The sequence below is a fragment of the Sinocyclocheilus grahami genome, unplaced genomic scaffold, assembly GCF_001515645.1.
Source record: "Sinocyclocheilus grahami isolate Dianchi unplaced genomic scaffold, SAMN03320097.WGS_v1.1 scaffold185.1, whole genome shotgun sequence".
Taxonomy (NCBI): Eukaryota; Metazoa; Chordata; class Actinopteri; order Cypriniformes; family Cyprinidae; genus Sinocyclocheilus; species Sinocyclocheilus grahami.
In genome coordinates, this window is record NW_015505364.1 from 485893 (window position 1) to 503703 (window position 17811).

The following is a 17811-nucleotide window of genomic DNA, read 5'->3' on the forward strand; positions in this document are numbered from 1 at the left end:
CTCTCATCAAACGCAGCCAGGCGAGAGCGGAACATGCGCAGCGAGAGCTCGCAGTGATGACAATCAGCTGCTCGAAAGCTGACCGTGCATGCTTCGCTCCTAAACAAACAACACACAAATCGTGTGTATCCCCTGCCGCCAGATATCGTGGGCAGGGAGAAACACAGCATTTGTAATGCTGTTCACTCACCATAGACTTTCTCATTTTTTTATATATATGAGTGCTTGTGCGGACAGACAACAGTAAATAGACAGACACATACACAGAGCCCTACTGAAGAGCAGAAGCTGGGTGGCGCCCGGCCGGATGCACTTTTATGCTTTCTGGTGCTTACGTCACCCTGCTCGTGATGTCTCGCTGCTCCATTGGACGGATTTGACACGTGCTTCAGAACGCGGTCACGCAAGGGCGTTCCCAAAACGAATCTCGACGCAGCTCAAGTTCCTGAAGGGGAACTGGCATACTTGACACTGTATCAAGTGTCTGAGAAATCCCAACCATGTTGACAAATAACTGAGAAGCACCTCTCGCTATCAACTTTGGTTTGCCATAATAGTCAAGAACGCAATTCGTTCAGGTAATCTATTCACATACGGCCATAGCCTTGACAAAAACTTCAGCAGTAAACGGAGAAGAGCAAAGAAAAGGCTATTCTAATTATGTTAGGAGTCAAGCTCGGCTGGCTCGATCAATAGGCATTTTGCAGGTATGAGGTTGTAATGGCTTTAGAGAGCCGCCAAACTAACTGTCAATTATACAGAATATATGTACATCGGTTTCAAAGCAGACTGGAAAATAAAAGGGGAGCGTCGACAGGAATGATGCTCTCATCTAACGTTTCTCGAGTTAAGACAAATTCATTCTCCAGTTTTCAGGTGAATGGGGTTTGGCATCCCAACACAGAGTGGAAACACCAGTGCTGCTTGTATTTACTCTTCCTGACACCCACAAAACAACTCTTCGTCTACCGAGAGAATGGTCAAACAAAAAGAGCAATGACCCAAAGAAGCAGACTTGACAGGAATCCACAAGACTACCAAGCAACAGTGGCGAGCCATGTGGCTTTTCCCCATTCGCTGTATTTTTTCATCTTAAAGAGTAAAAACATAAAGGGCTTTCTTATTGATTTATGTTTCATGTCTTGGACACAAAGTGCATTTTTTGGGTGGGCTGTTTTTTTTTCGGGAAGGCTATTTCATGATATAGCATTTGCAGGAGGAGTCGAGACCACCAAAGCAACAAAGCTGCCAGTGCCAAAGGGGTAAACAGACAAAGACGGGGTTAAATTTAGGGGGGAGAAGATCGGCTGACCAGGGAAATCCATTAAGTTTGTTTGAAGTGCAGGAGTTAGTGGGTCTCTCCAGGGAAGATGAGTGATCGGTAGTCTAAAGGGAACGGGAGGTGAAAAGGGGTATTAAAAAAAGGTGGATAGGATATATGTTGAGAAAGAGGGATGTGATATGCTTCAGTGCATGTTAAAATTGGTCTCTTCTGGGTTGGACTCCTGAATACTGAGCAAAACTGAATCCTTAATGTCAAACATGACCTGCTTATACAGTATGCATTCAACACTACATAGAGAAGAACACCTGTCCCCTCATATTTCACATACTGAAAATAACGGCTGAATTATATTACAACTCAATATTTTTCTACCTTTTGATGAAATTCCATACAGTGGCCCAAAATGTACTGTATGTGGACACTAAGATACACAAACAAGCAAACAAGGTTGAAATTTGAGATCTAGTCTCATTTGTTTGCACATGCTATGTGGATTAATATTCTATGAAATATCAATAGAAAAAAAAGTTAAAAAAAAAAACCCAATGTTTCAAGCAAACAGCCACTGTAGCAAAGTATATTCAGAATGTGTAAAGAAAGAAGTATAAAAACTGTCAAAATCTTGTTAAAATAATCAAGACATGTTTTACAAAAATGTAACTATACGCACTACTTAATCATTGTAATTTCTGTACACCAAAATACAAAGTAATAAAAATCAGTATTTACATTCTACATGCTGTATATTTTTATTAAAACCATGCAGAGACCTCTGTAAAGTGACAAAGCAAATTTCCCAACTTTAATGCCATTTTTGCTACTAAATTTTTAATCAGAGACTGTAGCGAATCAGCTCATGGGGAAATATGAATAATTAATCATCAGCTCACATTTTCTCAAAACCTCTCAAGATGGGCTTGTCCAATGAGAAAGGCCGGTATCCCAAGTGGGAGTTTTGAGATATTGGGGAGTTTTATGACTCTTTGTGTGGAAGCATGGTAATTTGCATATGGAACTTGAATCGAAATTACTACAGATTCTCAGGACACTAATATATTGCCTATGTACCAACATATAATATACACGCTCGTTTCGATCATCAGAAGGCGAATTCATAGATACTAAACATGGTAGGATTACATATGGCAAGATGACAGGAATGGGTTTCATCATAAGCATGCATAGAATAGTCTAAAAATATCAAAGACAACATACACCATGACCTGAAGGATATGTGTGTTCATTCAAAGAAAGGTTTTCCTATGAATTAATTAGTAGAAAAGTCCATTTCTACTGTGCATTGTGTCTCTTGCTATGGAACATGCAGTGATTTTCCCTACTTACATTCCTGTGGGTCATAAAACCAGTGATATCAGCATTAGTTGCCATGGGGACCAGGGGGGCCTGGTGTCGTTGCAGACATCCTGGCACCCAGTTTATTGGGTGAGGGGACTGTGACGATTTGTTAATCTAATGAATAACTGATTTGTTAAATCAAATGAAAAATTGTGTTTTTGACTGGTCCAGACGCTACAAGACTATTAAACTATCTCTGTTGAACACTCAAAAGACAAGAAGGTATTGTGAAATGAATGTAATGAACATTATTTTTGAAACTTAATGGTCAAATAATAAAGGTCCTAAAATAATCATGCTGCATTGTGAATATCTAAAATATCACCTGGACCTGCTGAAAATATATACATATGCCTTGTTGATACCAACATAGACCCACGCAACTATGAATTAATATAGAGTAGGGGTTTTGAAAAAAATGCGTATTGATATACCGTGCAGTGTTTACCAGTAATTAATGCGGCTCAATACACATCACATCTGTTAATTTATGTTGTCATTTGTGTAAATTTACATGTGGGAAAATACATTTAGTTGGATAACAGGAATGACACCCACAGGCACAGTGAAAGAACTGAAAACCCAGCAAAACAAGATTGCTAATTTTCACATTGACATTTTCTAGTTTTCTAAGGAAGTTAGCTCAAAGGCTAATGATGACAGTTAATGGACACAATCAAAAAAGGAAATGAAGGCAAATGGTTTATGATTAACTTGAACGCATGAGTTATGAGTATGGGGGAATGAATCACACCTCTAACATCTGTGCCTTTGGGTCTTTGGGGTCGCAGAGGGACGTGTTGATGCGGTGGTTGTTCCTGACGCAGCGCTGGCTGGTGTTCTGCGGGAGAGGGAAGGTCTGTCTCACAAGGGTCAGGCGACCTATAGACTTCCTCACCAGCTCCTGCACATCCATGTCTGAAATCTCCTGCAGCACATGAGAGGAAAAAAGTGCAGAGAAAGAGAGAATAATGTAAGAAGAAAAGGGATTTTCCATGTGCAGTGAAAAACAGGCTAGAAAGATAAAAAAGCATCTTGCCGAGAAGAGCTTTTTTCCTCACTTGAATGGGAAAGAAGGAGCAGAAGTAGGTCCAGAAAAAAATTATACAATCATGAGTTTCAATTTAGTAAATAACCAACTATAGCTTTGTCTCAAATTTGGGTTGAGGGAAAGAAAAAGGGGTAGAGATTAAATAAGAGAAACAATGTTATCTTTTTAGGTTCCATTACTTCAGTACTTTGTCATCTTGTGACATCAACAGAAAAATTACTACCAGCTCTATAAACCTTTCTTTTCTTCTGATTTACAGTACAGGTAACTGTAGATAACTGTAACAAATATAATAATCGTAGACAAATTACACAGCTTCTATAATGGGAGAATTGTAACTACAAAATATTTATTCAGCATGGATCATTTTACAAAAGATTAAAGGTTAGCCACCCAGAGAAACACGTAATTACATTAACAATTTAATGGAATGTTTACTAATAAGAAAAAAATAATAAAAACAATAAAATACATAATTGATTAACTTAAATATTATATCTCAAAACATTTTAAAATTAACAGTACTGACCAGGGTCACAAAATAACGCAGTGTTCAGGGCAAAAATGGCACCAAAACTATAAAACTATGAAAAAGGCCCCAGATATTAAAAATATGAATGTACTGCCGTGATTAAAATATTAATAATAGATTTAACACAGATTATACAGTACAATTTACATAATAATAATAATAATAATAATAATTTTAGAATAGTGTTCAAATTCAAAATTCATTTGAATAAAATGAATGCAATACAGTGAAATAGACAACACTGTTTTTATCTGGTTAAAAAATCTCACCAAGGTTAAATAATAATAATAATAAATACAAAAAAGGCTAAAGATTAGTTCCAGTTAAACAAATATTGCCCTTCATTATACATTTTAAGTCCTGACACCAGTAAACTTTCAACAAACTAAACTATCTTCACACATGGTTAAGTTCTCCAGTCAGCTAAAAATGGGCCCAATTTAAATACAAGAAACTTAACTACATAAAAATCATCATTAGCATTACAATTATTCCCATGAATGGGTATTCAGAGTGCCACCAAAAGGCAGAAAGACATGACCGTGTGTGCTCGCGTGTCCTTGTGCAGCCTTGGGAGGAATGACTGCTAATTTTAGCCCGAAGCCATCTTTTCCACAGATGGGCAAAGAAAAGTGAGTGAGCTGGGAATGATGTGATGAGAATAGACAGGGAACGTCCCCTAGTGAAGGTAGACTTCAGAGCGGCCAAGCTGTTTCCTCTGACAGCCTTCACTTTTGAGTTTCATTCTCACCTGCAAAGCTGTGATTGCTGGTGACTGGCTCTCATGATGTACGTCATTAAATCTGTACCTGTGGCACGCCGGTGAGTAACTTACTTAGAATGTCGAAGCTGTTCAGCCTTCAATAAGATTAAAATCAAAGTTGTCTACAATACAAAATGTTCTCTGAAAGGTAATTTTAAGGTTTCTGATTGGACAGATCAAAATCTCGCCTCACGCACAGTTGAACACTGTCAAACGATGTTTGTGCCATTGTTAATTAACGTGGTAAGCATGACAGAGGATAATTTAGAAGGCATCACGAGAGGGCACGTGAGGCCTTAACAGTGTGCTGCACAACTTTCAAGAGCAGAGAGGACATCACGCTTTTACAGACCTGAAAATACCGACACTAAGTGGCTTATTCTACCCCCGGATGACAAACGCAAAGGCCCTTGATGCTTAATTAGGAGCACTAAATTAGAATGACACAAATATGAGCCTACAGGGTTATGGCCCAATTTTAGGGTTCAGGTTTTGGCAGCTGCTTGTTTTGTCCCCTATGAGTGCTCTCAAGTAAGGTCAACCATGAGCAATGCGTGTCCATACAGAGACATGTCAAGGTCATGTCATATGCCTTTGTGTTTAATATACGAGGACATAAAACTTTCCTCAGATACACTAAACGCTCCACCTGCCTAAACTGGTGAGTTCTAGGAAGCTAACAGCATTAAAAGATTATTAAACGATTATGTTATTCTGAAAATGTAAAATATTCTAACAAATTCATATGATCAGTTAATGTGAGTTGCACATTTTTGGCCAGCTGAAAGATCTTGCATAAATCAGATATTTTACAATTTTTATTGTTTTTTGTTGAAACATCCATAATAGATTTAGTTTAATTGTACCGAGGCAATTTTGGTGACATTTTTGCCCCAAGCCCCCGTTATTTCCAAACCGTGGCCACCTCTGGCGGGGTATAATATAGCTGGCAATGCTCACAATGGCAATGAGGACATTATAATACAATTAAAATGATAAACAAACAAATACATACATGCATACATACAATTCACTTTCCCCCTAACTTTGTGAATATGTGCAGAGCAGCTGGTGCTACACACAGCCAGGAATAGCAAATGTTTGATGGACTTTCCCAAATTTTATTCCAAGTTAGCTCTTCTAGTCTTAGGAATAACAGAATCGGTACAAATTCCACCTAATAACCTAAACATGACTGGGTAAACCTAGTTTCAGTAAAAGTTTCTTAACATCGAATCTAGCCGATTTCAAAAAGTTGTAAAGTTTCAGTACATCTTTTTGGACTGGGGAGTGAATTTGTCACAGTACGATTTCATAGTGTACTGAACTCTATTATTCAAAAAGGCCAAACTGATTTATATGACCCATTTAAATAAAACCAGAGAGATTAATAGAGGTTACCATAGAAAGTGACTTTTAAGTTATTGAAATTCAGGCAGATGGGCTCAAGGTCTATATCTTCATTGTCTTCTTGTTGCAGGATACATTTTAAAAATGCTTTATTCAACTAAGGAAAGTGCTGAATTATTTTAGAGTGCTATTCCCATGCTTGCCAAATCTAATTTAAATCATTGAACTGTAATTTGTCCTTATCTGGCTACCTTCATCAGGCTCCAAATGAGCTCTTGTCCGCCTCTCACTTAGACAAATAAAGATGCAAATATATTCAAATGTGCTTACAGAAAGAATAAACTAGATTTCTCACAAAATAGCTATGAAAAACCCACCTCATTTATGATGATCCAGTGACAGTCAAAAGCCACAAGATTTGTTTCCACCACCTAGAGAGAAAGGAGGAAACATTTAGCTGATTAGAAACTGAATAGTTTGGAAGGGAGTAAGGTGAACTGTCCCCTCCAAACACGTGATTCATTTATTATAAATAAAATTGACAGCTACAGAGTTATTGTTGAACTTAACGATTGGTCATCAAAGGTTTAATAGAGCATAAGTCAAAGGTTTATGAAATTTGACATCCATAACAGAGGCACTTAAATATCTGAATACTGTTAAAGCCTGTATATATATATATATATATTGTATATTTTTTGTCTCCATACGTATCTTAAATTACACACTGTTCTTCCCATTGTGTCCCATCTGTGGCTCTCTCTCTCGCCCCACACCAACACGACACAAAAACATAGTACCCTTCACCAATGTTTCTCCTGCCCACTGTACCAGCGCCACATTTCATTAACCATAATTGTGTAGGTGACTAAACGTGGGTGTCATAAAACATTCTGGTCATAAACAAAAGGAACAGCTGGAGAATCTGATGGCTGAAGCAGCGCTAATAGTGTTTTAATCTTCCACAAACACCTAATAAAACTTTATAATTACAAAAGAGACAAGAGGCATCACATTTTCCATCAACTGGTACAAGATGGCTGTACTTAAACAGAGCTCAGCAGGCTTTATGCTGGGGGTCTTCATCACTTATTGTTAAATAGGAGAGACTGGGGAGTGTTGTAACATTTTGCCCTTTTGTTGTTATTATTATTTTTAATATAAAATTACCATATTTATCTGCAACAAATTAATTAAGAATATGTTAATTAGCAAGTCAAAGGTTTATGAAATTTGACATCCATAACAGAGGCACTTAAATATCTGAATACTGTTAAAGCCTGTATATATATATATATATATTGTATATTTTTTTGTCTCCATACGTATCTTAAATTACACACTGTTCTTCCCATTGTGTCCCATCTGTGGCTCTCTCTCTCGCCCCACACCAACACGACACAAAAACATAGTACCCTTCACCAATGTTTCTCCTGCCCACTGTACCAGCGCCACATTTCATTAACCATAATTGTGTAGGTGACTAAACGTGGGTGTCATAAAACATTCTGGTCATAAACAAAAGGAACAGCTGGAGAATCTGATGGCTGAAGCAGCGCTAATAGTGTTTTAATCTTCCACAAACACCTAATAAAACTTTATAATTACAAAAGAGACAAGAGGCATCACATTTTCCATCAACTGGTACAAGATGGCTGTACTTAAACAGAGCTCAGCAGGCTTTATGCTGGGGGTCTTCATCACTTATTGTTAAATAGGTGAGACTGGGGAGCGTTGTAACACTTTGATTTTATTAATAATATTATTTTTAATATAAAATTACCATATTTATATGCAACAAATTAATTTAGAATTAAACTGCTTATCACTAAACTGTTAATTAGTGTCAAGTGCAAGCGTACAGTAGGTGGAAACCCAAAATAATTAATTGTAATAATAAAATTACTTGTAAAAATAAAAAAAACTAAGCCATTCCTAATTGCCACACATTTAATTTCAGACAGACAGATCTGTTTTCTTATCTCAAAATTAATTTGACCAGTAAATATTTAGCTTTTTTAAAAATTAATATCTAAAAATGTTTACACAGTGATTTTACGTAACTTTTACTGTCACCTCTGCCTACAGCCAATTTCTAATTGAATTAAACTGGAAGTGTTACAGCACTGTATTAAATACCTTGTGTAATCATTAGCTCAGTAAGTGATGCTGAAGTTTCCTTTGAAAATGCTAAGATCAGCTTGATATGTTAGCAAGATCGAGGAAAGAAAAAGCACATCACAACCTCTTGACACCGAAACAGGAGTAGACATAAAGTGGCCACTGTTACTAATTACATGGTCCAATCATTTTGATGTCTGAGACTTAGTAAAGTCATTAGAGTGGTTCATGAAAAGTGAAGATGGCTCAAAGCAGTTGTTTGCTCAAATTTAGTCAAAAGATTGGTTCTAAGGCAGATGGCTGAGCTTAATTAAAGCATTGGCTTAACTTATACTAGACCAATATGAACCTCTAAGGCTTGTCCTAATGCTAAAAAAAAGTTCAAGGTTGTTACAGAGTGTGCTTGACCCGATCAAATATTCCTCTATATTAGACTTGGTAAAAGGCTAAATATTTGAGTGGCTGCATCCATGCTGTTTTTTTATTTATTTGTTGAATATGCAATTAAAGTTGATGGTGGAGGAAGAGGAAGGTATTGATTCTGGCAGTGAGCTGAACATTTGCACAGATGAGATTGAGATCCTCACACAGAAATCTAGGAAAATCCTCAAGCCAAAGATCTGTCCAAGTTAAACAGAGTCATTCCCTGGGCAGAATCACGCTCAGGAAATTAGCAAACAATCTCTGATGTTCCTTAAAAGCACAGTTCACCATTTTGACTCTCTCATGTCAATACAAACCTGCATGACTTTCTTTCTTTTATTAAACACAAAAATAAAAAAAACTTAAAGAATGTACTGTGAATGGGAAATGGGACTGCCAAGATCCAAACTGGCCATATAAATAGAATAAAAGTACCATAATAGCATCATAAAAGTAGTCCATTCAACTCAAGCGCTATATTCCAAAGTATTCTGAAGCCATTTTATAGCTTAATGTGAGGAACAAGTCCAAAGTTGCAAAGTTAAGTCTTTATTCACGCTATATATTGCGCCATTGTGTCAGTTTTTGTCAAACGACAATAACCAACGACATTTGGTGTCAAAAGCATGAAATTATATTTTGTGTCCATACAGCTTCTACAACTTTAAATGGGAAGATTATAATTGAATAACTTGCATTTTTGGAATCCAAGCATTCTGGAATTCCATGTGATGGTCAAAGTTTTTCATGCAGATTTCACTCATGTTCAAGATGGTCATGTGAATTTTCCACACTGACCAACAGAAAATTGTTTGTTTGAAAGTGACTTCTATGTATATCTATATCTGCACAGCAAACAACAGGCCATAGAATTTCACAGACATGTTGAGATGCACCTTCACACAAAGCTGTTGTATGGCTTCAGAACACTTGGAATATACACAAGTTGTATGAAATACTTCTATGATACATTTAAGATTTTTTTGACAGACTCTTTTACAGACACCCCATTCATTTTTATCATATGGACCGCATGGTCAGTATATTCTTCAAAAATTGCCTTATGTGTCTCCTAAAAGAAAGCCAGTCATATGATTTGGAACGACATGATAAAATGATGACAAAACATTAATTTTTGAATAAACTATCCCTTTAAAAACCACAGAGAAGAATGTATGGTCACTGCATTTAAATGACCAAACCCGAATTTGTAAAATGACTGTCTGATTATGAATATTTGGGAATCTGGTCTGACTAGCTGTTGAGCTGCAATGACAACACTGAATGATAGTGGGTTGACAAAGTCTTACGCCTGCGAGATCAAAGCCTGTAATCACTCAGAGACATCCACTCTTTGGAAGTGATGTCAGCTGTAAACCTACCAAGAATTAGGAGGCCATATGAATTGACATTCAGATTGTGGTTCCTGAGTTCCCCATTGAGAGAGCGGTCACCTCAGTACTACTGTAGGTCTCCACCTGCATTAATGTGGAAACCCAGCAAAGAACAAGCAGCTACTGTTAACCACAATCACACATCTCTTTAATTTCCCTCCTATTATTCCTTTTCTTTGCTTTCTAATGAGCCTGAGTGGTTGTGATCTGCCTTTAACAATTCACAAATTAAAAAAAGAAAAAAAACATCTCTTCAAGAAGACACATTCAAGTTCTATACACTTTCAAATACAAGCATTGGTTAAAATTATACAGTGAAAGCAATGTTCTTCAACCAGGTGCTTTCACAGAATGATGATTATTGTTATTATCTCATATTTTCCATCTGCCTGAGCCCTGGAAGTGGAAGGTGAGATGGCGTGTATTCATTAAAGTGAACTTTGACATCCAGCAGCCACACAAAGAGGTCTCCGCACCACCTCTTTTTACCCCATAAGTAACCCAACGGATCCAAATGAGAACTTAAAACTTTGCAAAGAAGTTTTAGTTTCTATTTTGAGGCATACTTTTCAAATTCTAAAACTCATATTGCATCTTATAAATGTATTTTCAGGGGAAATGGATTAACTGAATCATAATTGTTCCAAATGTAATGCTATGATAAAAATCCATCTAATATCATCTAATATCACGATAGATGAAATCTTGACTAAATATGTATCATTTAACATAGTTTGTGTTAACCCATCTGCTTAAAGCATATTTGTGATAAAACCATGGCACTAGTTTCTGTATGTAATTTCTGTATGTTTCTCTTTCTGTATGCAGCTCTAAAGCTCAGGAACAAACTTCCTCAAAACCTCTGTGCTGCATCTTCACTCCAGACCTTTAAAACTAAACTCAAAACTCACTTATTTACAATATGTTTTGTTCATTGATTGTCTGTCTCAATTTTCAGTTCCCTGCTTGCTTTCATTACTTATCTGGTATATTATATGATCTCTGTCTGCTCTGTTAGCTTGATCATGTGACTATATATTTGTATATATTTGTGTTCATGCTATCTATCAACCTTATGTTAAGCATCCTTGGGTTCTTGAAAATGCTTAAAGGGGACCTATTATGCTTTTTCACTTTTTCAACTTTAGTTAGTCTGTAATGTTGCTGTTTGAACATAAAAAAGATCTGCGAAGTTACAAAGCTCAAAGTTCTCTTCAAAAGGAAAGGACAAAAACTTCTTTCAAAAACATTCAAAAAGAATAAATAATTTAAAGAATATTTAACTTTTTTTTTTTTACTGGACAAGAAGACAGAAATTCATTCAAATGACCTGTTTTAAACTTAAGGATATATTTTAAAGACTCAATGTGATGAACTACACAAACTACAGAAAATCCAAAGTTTTGCAACTAGCTCTCTCTCATTTTAACAGCTTAATAACTGCTAAACAAGACTTTTGTTTAACAGTTAGCATGTTATTCCAAAGACAAAAATTCTCTGTGCTTCTAGTGCATTTATCATTTATCATGTTATTATGGATAATGAGATTACTATGAGCTGTGAAAAAATGCAATTTTTGCTCTTGGCTCAATACAACATCTCATAGACAAAACAGTCTGTGCCACTAACCACGAACGCCATATGTGACAGCAAAAAAGGTCTGGTAGTTTTCTGTGCTGATTAATTCCTCAAATGGCACATTATTCTTCAGAGTGAATTCTAGCATGTTATGTACTTAGCTCACACTTGCTCGAGCATGAGCGCTTTAAATACATCAAAACTGTTGTGTGTCACAATTGCCATTTTGCTTTAATGTCAGCCAGCCTCGCTGTGAGCTGCGGCTTAAGTCATGTTTAATTCATCCGCTGTGTGGAGTCTGTCAGGAGGGTGGCCCATCTAACTGCTGTAGTGTGACTTTTTACAACACACACCGCCACTGACACACACTTATCATGCCATCATCTCTGAGGGTGCAGCACTATGTCTCCCATAGCGGAGATTTGGATGATGAACGCACACGGCACGTGTGAACGATTCATTGGTGCATGCTATTCCAAAGACAAATTTTTTTTTCATAATCTTCAATCAAAATGTAATATCTTGCTCTTCTTTTTCTGAATAAAGTTCACCCAATAGCCAAATAGCTATTTAGGCATCATTATAGCAAACTTACATTGAACATTTGATCTGGCTCCATTTTTTGGCAAATACATTGCATTGCAGGAGAAAAATATGGTTTGAAATCTAATTAAAATCAGATTTTTGATCATGCCTCTTGGTCTGAGTGAATAAATCAGATTTAACATATCTGGCTCCATTTTTTGGCAAATACATTGCATTGCAGGAGAAAAATATGGTTTGAAATCTAATTAAAATCTGATTTTTGATCATGCCTCTTGGTCTGAGTGAATAAATCAGATTTAACATGTTTTTCTTTTTTTTCACCATTTTGTTGTGTAATGTGTTCAGGTTTGATCACTGACCCTAGTTACCTGTGGTTGGACTGGCCGTGCATCACTCAGAAAACAACAGGCCAATCAGAAGAGAGGCTCATGAATATTAATTAGACAGACCAAAATCGACCTGTTCTCAGCAGAGCTCCTGAGAAAGGAACTGTAAAAATATATTGAGATGGTTTTTGGTACTTATACCGCAAATATATATTCTTAAAGACATCAAAACCTCAAATAAAACTCCAGAAGGGTGTACAATATGGGACCTTTAAGCTTAATTACCCTGAACTGCTTGTATAATTCCATCCTGATTTCATTGTAAATATGCTGCTAATTTACTATGGCTATAAAATGGTGCTCTGCCTCAAGGGCGAGCCAGAGCAAACACATGACAAGCTTCAGAGTGTCATGACAAAGAGCAACCTATCAGAGCTATCGATCACCTGTGTTTTAATAGAATAATACAGTATAATCAAGCTTCTTCACTCTTGACAAATCAGCTGAACCAGCAAGCCTGTCTTTTTTGCGTCTTACTTTGAGTCTTACTTAGTTTAAGTGAGAGGATTTCCCATGTTTCTTTCCCCGAGCAGTCATCTATGCAGCTCCTAACATTAAATAATTATAATGTAGTCAAATAATTGCCTCGCAGGCTCATGTGTTGACAGCAGAGGCAAGAAGCTGTAACAGGCAACATGGAAGTAATTTTTTCCCATTACCATGTTTGATCCACACTGAGCAAAGCGTGGAAGCAAAGTACGACAGCAGTAGATAAATAAGAATTTTTCATTTTATTTTTACTCCGAACACCCACATGGAATTTTTAAAAAGGTCAGAGCTGGTTAATTTTTATTAAATTTTTTTTTTATCAGGATATGTTCTCAAACAATTATGGCAGCTTTTTAGAGTCATCATAAAAATTAGGCTTCATAAAATGACACACACATACATACATGTGCACATACATGCATACACATCATAAAGTCACATACATGTTTTGAGAATAATCTTATAACAGGATGATAATGAAAAAAAATTAATTTTGAGATTGTTGATATGTTTTCAGAAAGCTGATATATTTTGAGAACAGTCAAAATTACAACATTTCAACATAGCATTATGGGACTAAACTCGCAATGAGACTAAAGGAGTTATGAGACTACAAGTAACCTAAAAAATGAAATACACAAAAGTAAAATAATAATTAAAAAACATAATATAATATACACAATACATTAAAGTAACCTAAATTAAATACATAAAAGTAAAACATAAAAAAAATATACATAATACACAAAAGTAACCTAAAACAACTAGACATACTTCTAAAATGTTTTTCGTGATAAACATTTTAGAAGAATTTAGAATAACATCTTATTGGATGTTACTTTCCTTACTTTATTCCTTTAATCTCATAATGCTACTTTTTTTCTTAGAACTTTTGCTTCATTTTCAAAATATTACTATTTTATTTTTGCAATGGCTTTATTCTTAAAACTTTATTTTTTTGTTCATAAATGCTCTATAATGGAACTATTATTCTCATTCATGTGTATAAAAATGTATATATTCATATTTTTTATTTTATGGCACTAATATGCTGTTGTAAACAAAAAAAGCTGATTTACAAGTAACCTTTTCTCTTCCTCTACACAGAATTTGTGCAGCAGAGCCCTAATAGAGGTGCTATGGTTGTAATTTCACTCTTTGTGAGAAGATATCTCACAGGGGATGTTTAGTGAAACATCTGAACATTGTCTCAACTCACCTCTATCTATCAAGTACGACAGCAGTAGATAAATAAGAATTTTTCATTTTATTTTTACTCTGAACACCCACATGGAATTTATAAAAAGGTCAGAGCTGGTTAATTTTTATTAAATTTTTTTTTTATCAGGATATGTTCTCAAACAAGTATGGCAGCTTTTTAGAGTCATCATAAAAATTAGGCTTCATAAAATAACACACACATACATACATGTGCACATACATGCATACACATCATAAAGTCACATACATGTTTTGAGAATAATCTTATAACAGGATGATAATGAAAAAATTTAATTTTGAGATTATTGATATGTTTTCAGAAAGCTGATATATTTTGAGAACAGTCAAAATTACAACATGTCAACATAGCATTATGGGACTAAACTCGCAATGAGACTAAAGGAGTTATGAGACTACAAGTAACCTAAAAAATTAAATACACAAAAGTAAAATAATAATTAAAAAACATAATATAATATACACAATACATTAAAGTAACCTAAATAAAATACATAAAAGTAAAACATTAAAAAAATATACATAATACACAAAAGTAACCTAAAACAACTAGACATACTTCTAAAATGTTTTTCGTGATAAACATTTTAGAAGAATTTAGAATAACATCTTATTGGACGTTACTTTCCTTACTTTATTCCTTTAATCTCATAATGCTACTTTTTTTCTTAGAACTTTTGCTTCATTTTCAAAATATTACTATTTTATTTTTGCAATGGCTTTATTCTTAAAACTTTATTTTTTTGCTCATAAATGCTCTATAATGGAACTATTATTCTCATTCATGTGTATAAAAATGTATATATTCATATTTTTTATTTTATGGCACTAGTATGCTGTTGTAAACAAAAAAAGCTGATTTACAAGTAACCTTTTCTCTTCCTCTACACAGAATTTGTGCAGCAGAGCCCTAATGGAGGTGCTATGGTTGTAATTTCACTCTTTGTGAGAAGATAACTCACAGGGGATGTTTAGTGAAACATCTGAACATTGTCTCAACTCACCTCTATCTATGTACTATCTCAGTATTGTGCTAGTACTTCAAAGTTTTATGAGCCTAAATGTTGCTATGACGGATGTTTGTTCTCAACCGTTTTAAAAATAAAGGTTATTTTTTGGCATCTACAGTTCCACGAAGATCCTTTAACATCTATAGCGGAAAAGGGTTCCTCAGATTATTAAAATGTTCTTCACACTAAGTAGTAGGGGTGTAACGATTCACTCGTTTTATCGATGCATCGATTACAAACCCTGACGATGCATATGCATCGATCTTGAAACATGATATTTGAATTGTGACTCGCCGATTTCGGACAGTAATGGATTTAAAATGCTAAGAATCGAATGAATCGAGATTTCTATAGCGATTCAATGCTTTCAAAATATATACACATTAAATTACTACAAGCACGAATTAATGGAGACCAGTGTTCGTGCCCTCACATCTCTCCTTCACGCGCTCCACTATTTACCGCCTGTGACTGTCACAGGATTGCGCTCGTGCTCCGTTCGTCTCACTGACGCAGCTTACGTGTGATGATCTCTCCTTAGTACTCGTGGCCAGTACGCACAGTTCCATTGAATGATAAATGTGTTTTAACAATGTTGTTGAACCGAATGTACGAAGGAAACTGTTAAAATAACCACAGCATTAACAACAACCTTGAAATAAGAGCGCAAGGTTTATCTGATAATCAGATGCATGAAACTAGCATTCGTTGCTATAGCAAACAGACATCAGGCGCGTTTTCTTTCAGAATCATCATTCACCAATGGAGAGGAAAAGTTAAATACTATAGAATTTTTTATGAAAATGAGAAAGTTTTCGCACTGAAAGAGAAGTGATCTCACGCTCATAGAACATAAGACGTGCCATGCTATATCTGCAGCTAATCTGAATAAAAAGCAGAATGAACTGGTGAAACGTTGACAATAAACACAATAAATAAAATGTATGAATGGTGCAGTGCTAATGGACATATCATTTATTACAGTACAGAAACTATAAAGTATACGTTCTACCTTATTCTATGCAGAAAATTTTAATAATTGTTTGTAGCATATAAAACAATCATAAAATTGCCATTAGGAAAGAATTATAGATTACAAATGATTGATTATTGTCCAGCAGTGTATTTGATTTCTTATAGCAAATTCAAAGTAATAGATAAGAAAATAATAAAAAAATAAAATAAATAATAATTATAATAATACATACACACATACAATTATTGTATTTGGCATTTCACTTCTGAAATGATGGCTACGCCCCTGGTGTGACAAAATGTTAGCCAATACATAATACTTTTAAAGCTCTTTTTTAAAATCTTGGCTTACATACATTTTTGCATATGCCATGTCATGCCATAGCATCATTAAACTAGCATCTAACAATGGACAAAAGTGTTTTTTCCCCTCTAACCTATGGTTCTGTAACCATAAAGGCTTGTATGTAACTTGCCCCCTGACTAAGCATTTAAATAATCCTGTGAATGCACTTAAAGAATGCAGAATCGAATCGAATTATTCTAAATTTGCAAAAATCGTTCTTGAATCGAATCGAAAACCTATGAATCATGAATCAAATCAAATCGCTGTCTACCCAAAGATGCACAGCCCTACTAAGTAGAAATGGTTCTTTTACGAGCTGTTGAAAGGCTCTTCAGGGAACCCAAAATAGCTACTCTACTGTATGGAATTGCAGCAAAACTCCCCCATTGGAACTTTTTCTTCTTTTTTTTAGTGAAAGAATGGGCATTTATGAGAGAGAGAGAGAGTGAGAGAGAACATTCTGCAACCCTGCAATTTGTGGAAACGTTCAAACCCCCATCCACTCTGGGTTCAGTTTGTCATTATGGGTTCAAAAGCAGTTAGAGGGGTCATATGATGCGATTTCAATTTTTCCTTTCTCTTTGGAGTGTTACAAGCTCTTGGTGCATAAAGAAGATCTGTACAGTTGCAAAGACTAAAGTCTCAAATCCAAAGAGATATTCTTTATAAAAGTTAAGAGTCAGCCACGCCTACCTAAAACGGCTCGTTCTAACACGCCCCCACATATCTACGTCACGACGTGGGAAGATTTGCATAACGCCGCCCACATGTTCACGCAAAGAAAGAAGGCGTAACTTTTATTCTCGCTGTAGTATTGTTGCCGCCGCCGCCATGGCGTGAAGGCGCTGTGTGTTTCATTGTGAAAGCGAAACTACTTTGTTTGGCCTTCCAAAAGACGACGATATCCGTGCTGGTTGCTGAGGAAATACAACAACTTTGCGCTGTGGATCGCCGGATCGGCTTTCAC

The 17811-nt window shown here is 35.7% G+C and overlaps 1 protein-coding gene across 2 annotated transcripts in view; it reads right to left on the bottom strand.

The window, feature by feature from the left end:
• Positions 1-17811, bottom strand: part of grid2 (glutamate receptor, ionotropic, delta 2) — a 418885-nt gene that overhangs the window by 138185 nt on the left and 262889 nt on the right. For both annotated transcript variants that reach the window (XR_001610173.1, XM_016284580.1), the window contains exons 5-6: positions 6715-6768; positions 3396-3569 (exon numbers count right to left, since the gene is read on the bottom strand). Coding sequence is in view for 1 of the 2 variants with exons in the window: in XM_016284580.1 (XP_016140066.1) it covers positions 3396-3569; positions 6715-6768 (228 nt within the window). In the remaining variant the exon portion in view is untranslated. The remainder of the gene's footprint in view (positions 1-3395; positions 3570-6714; positions 6769-17811) is intronic.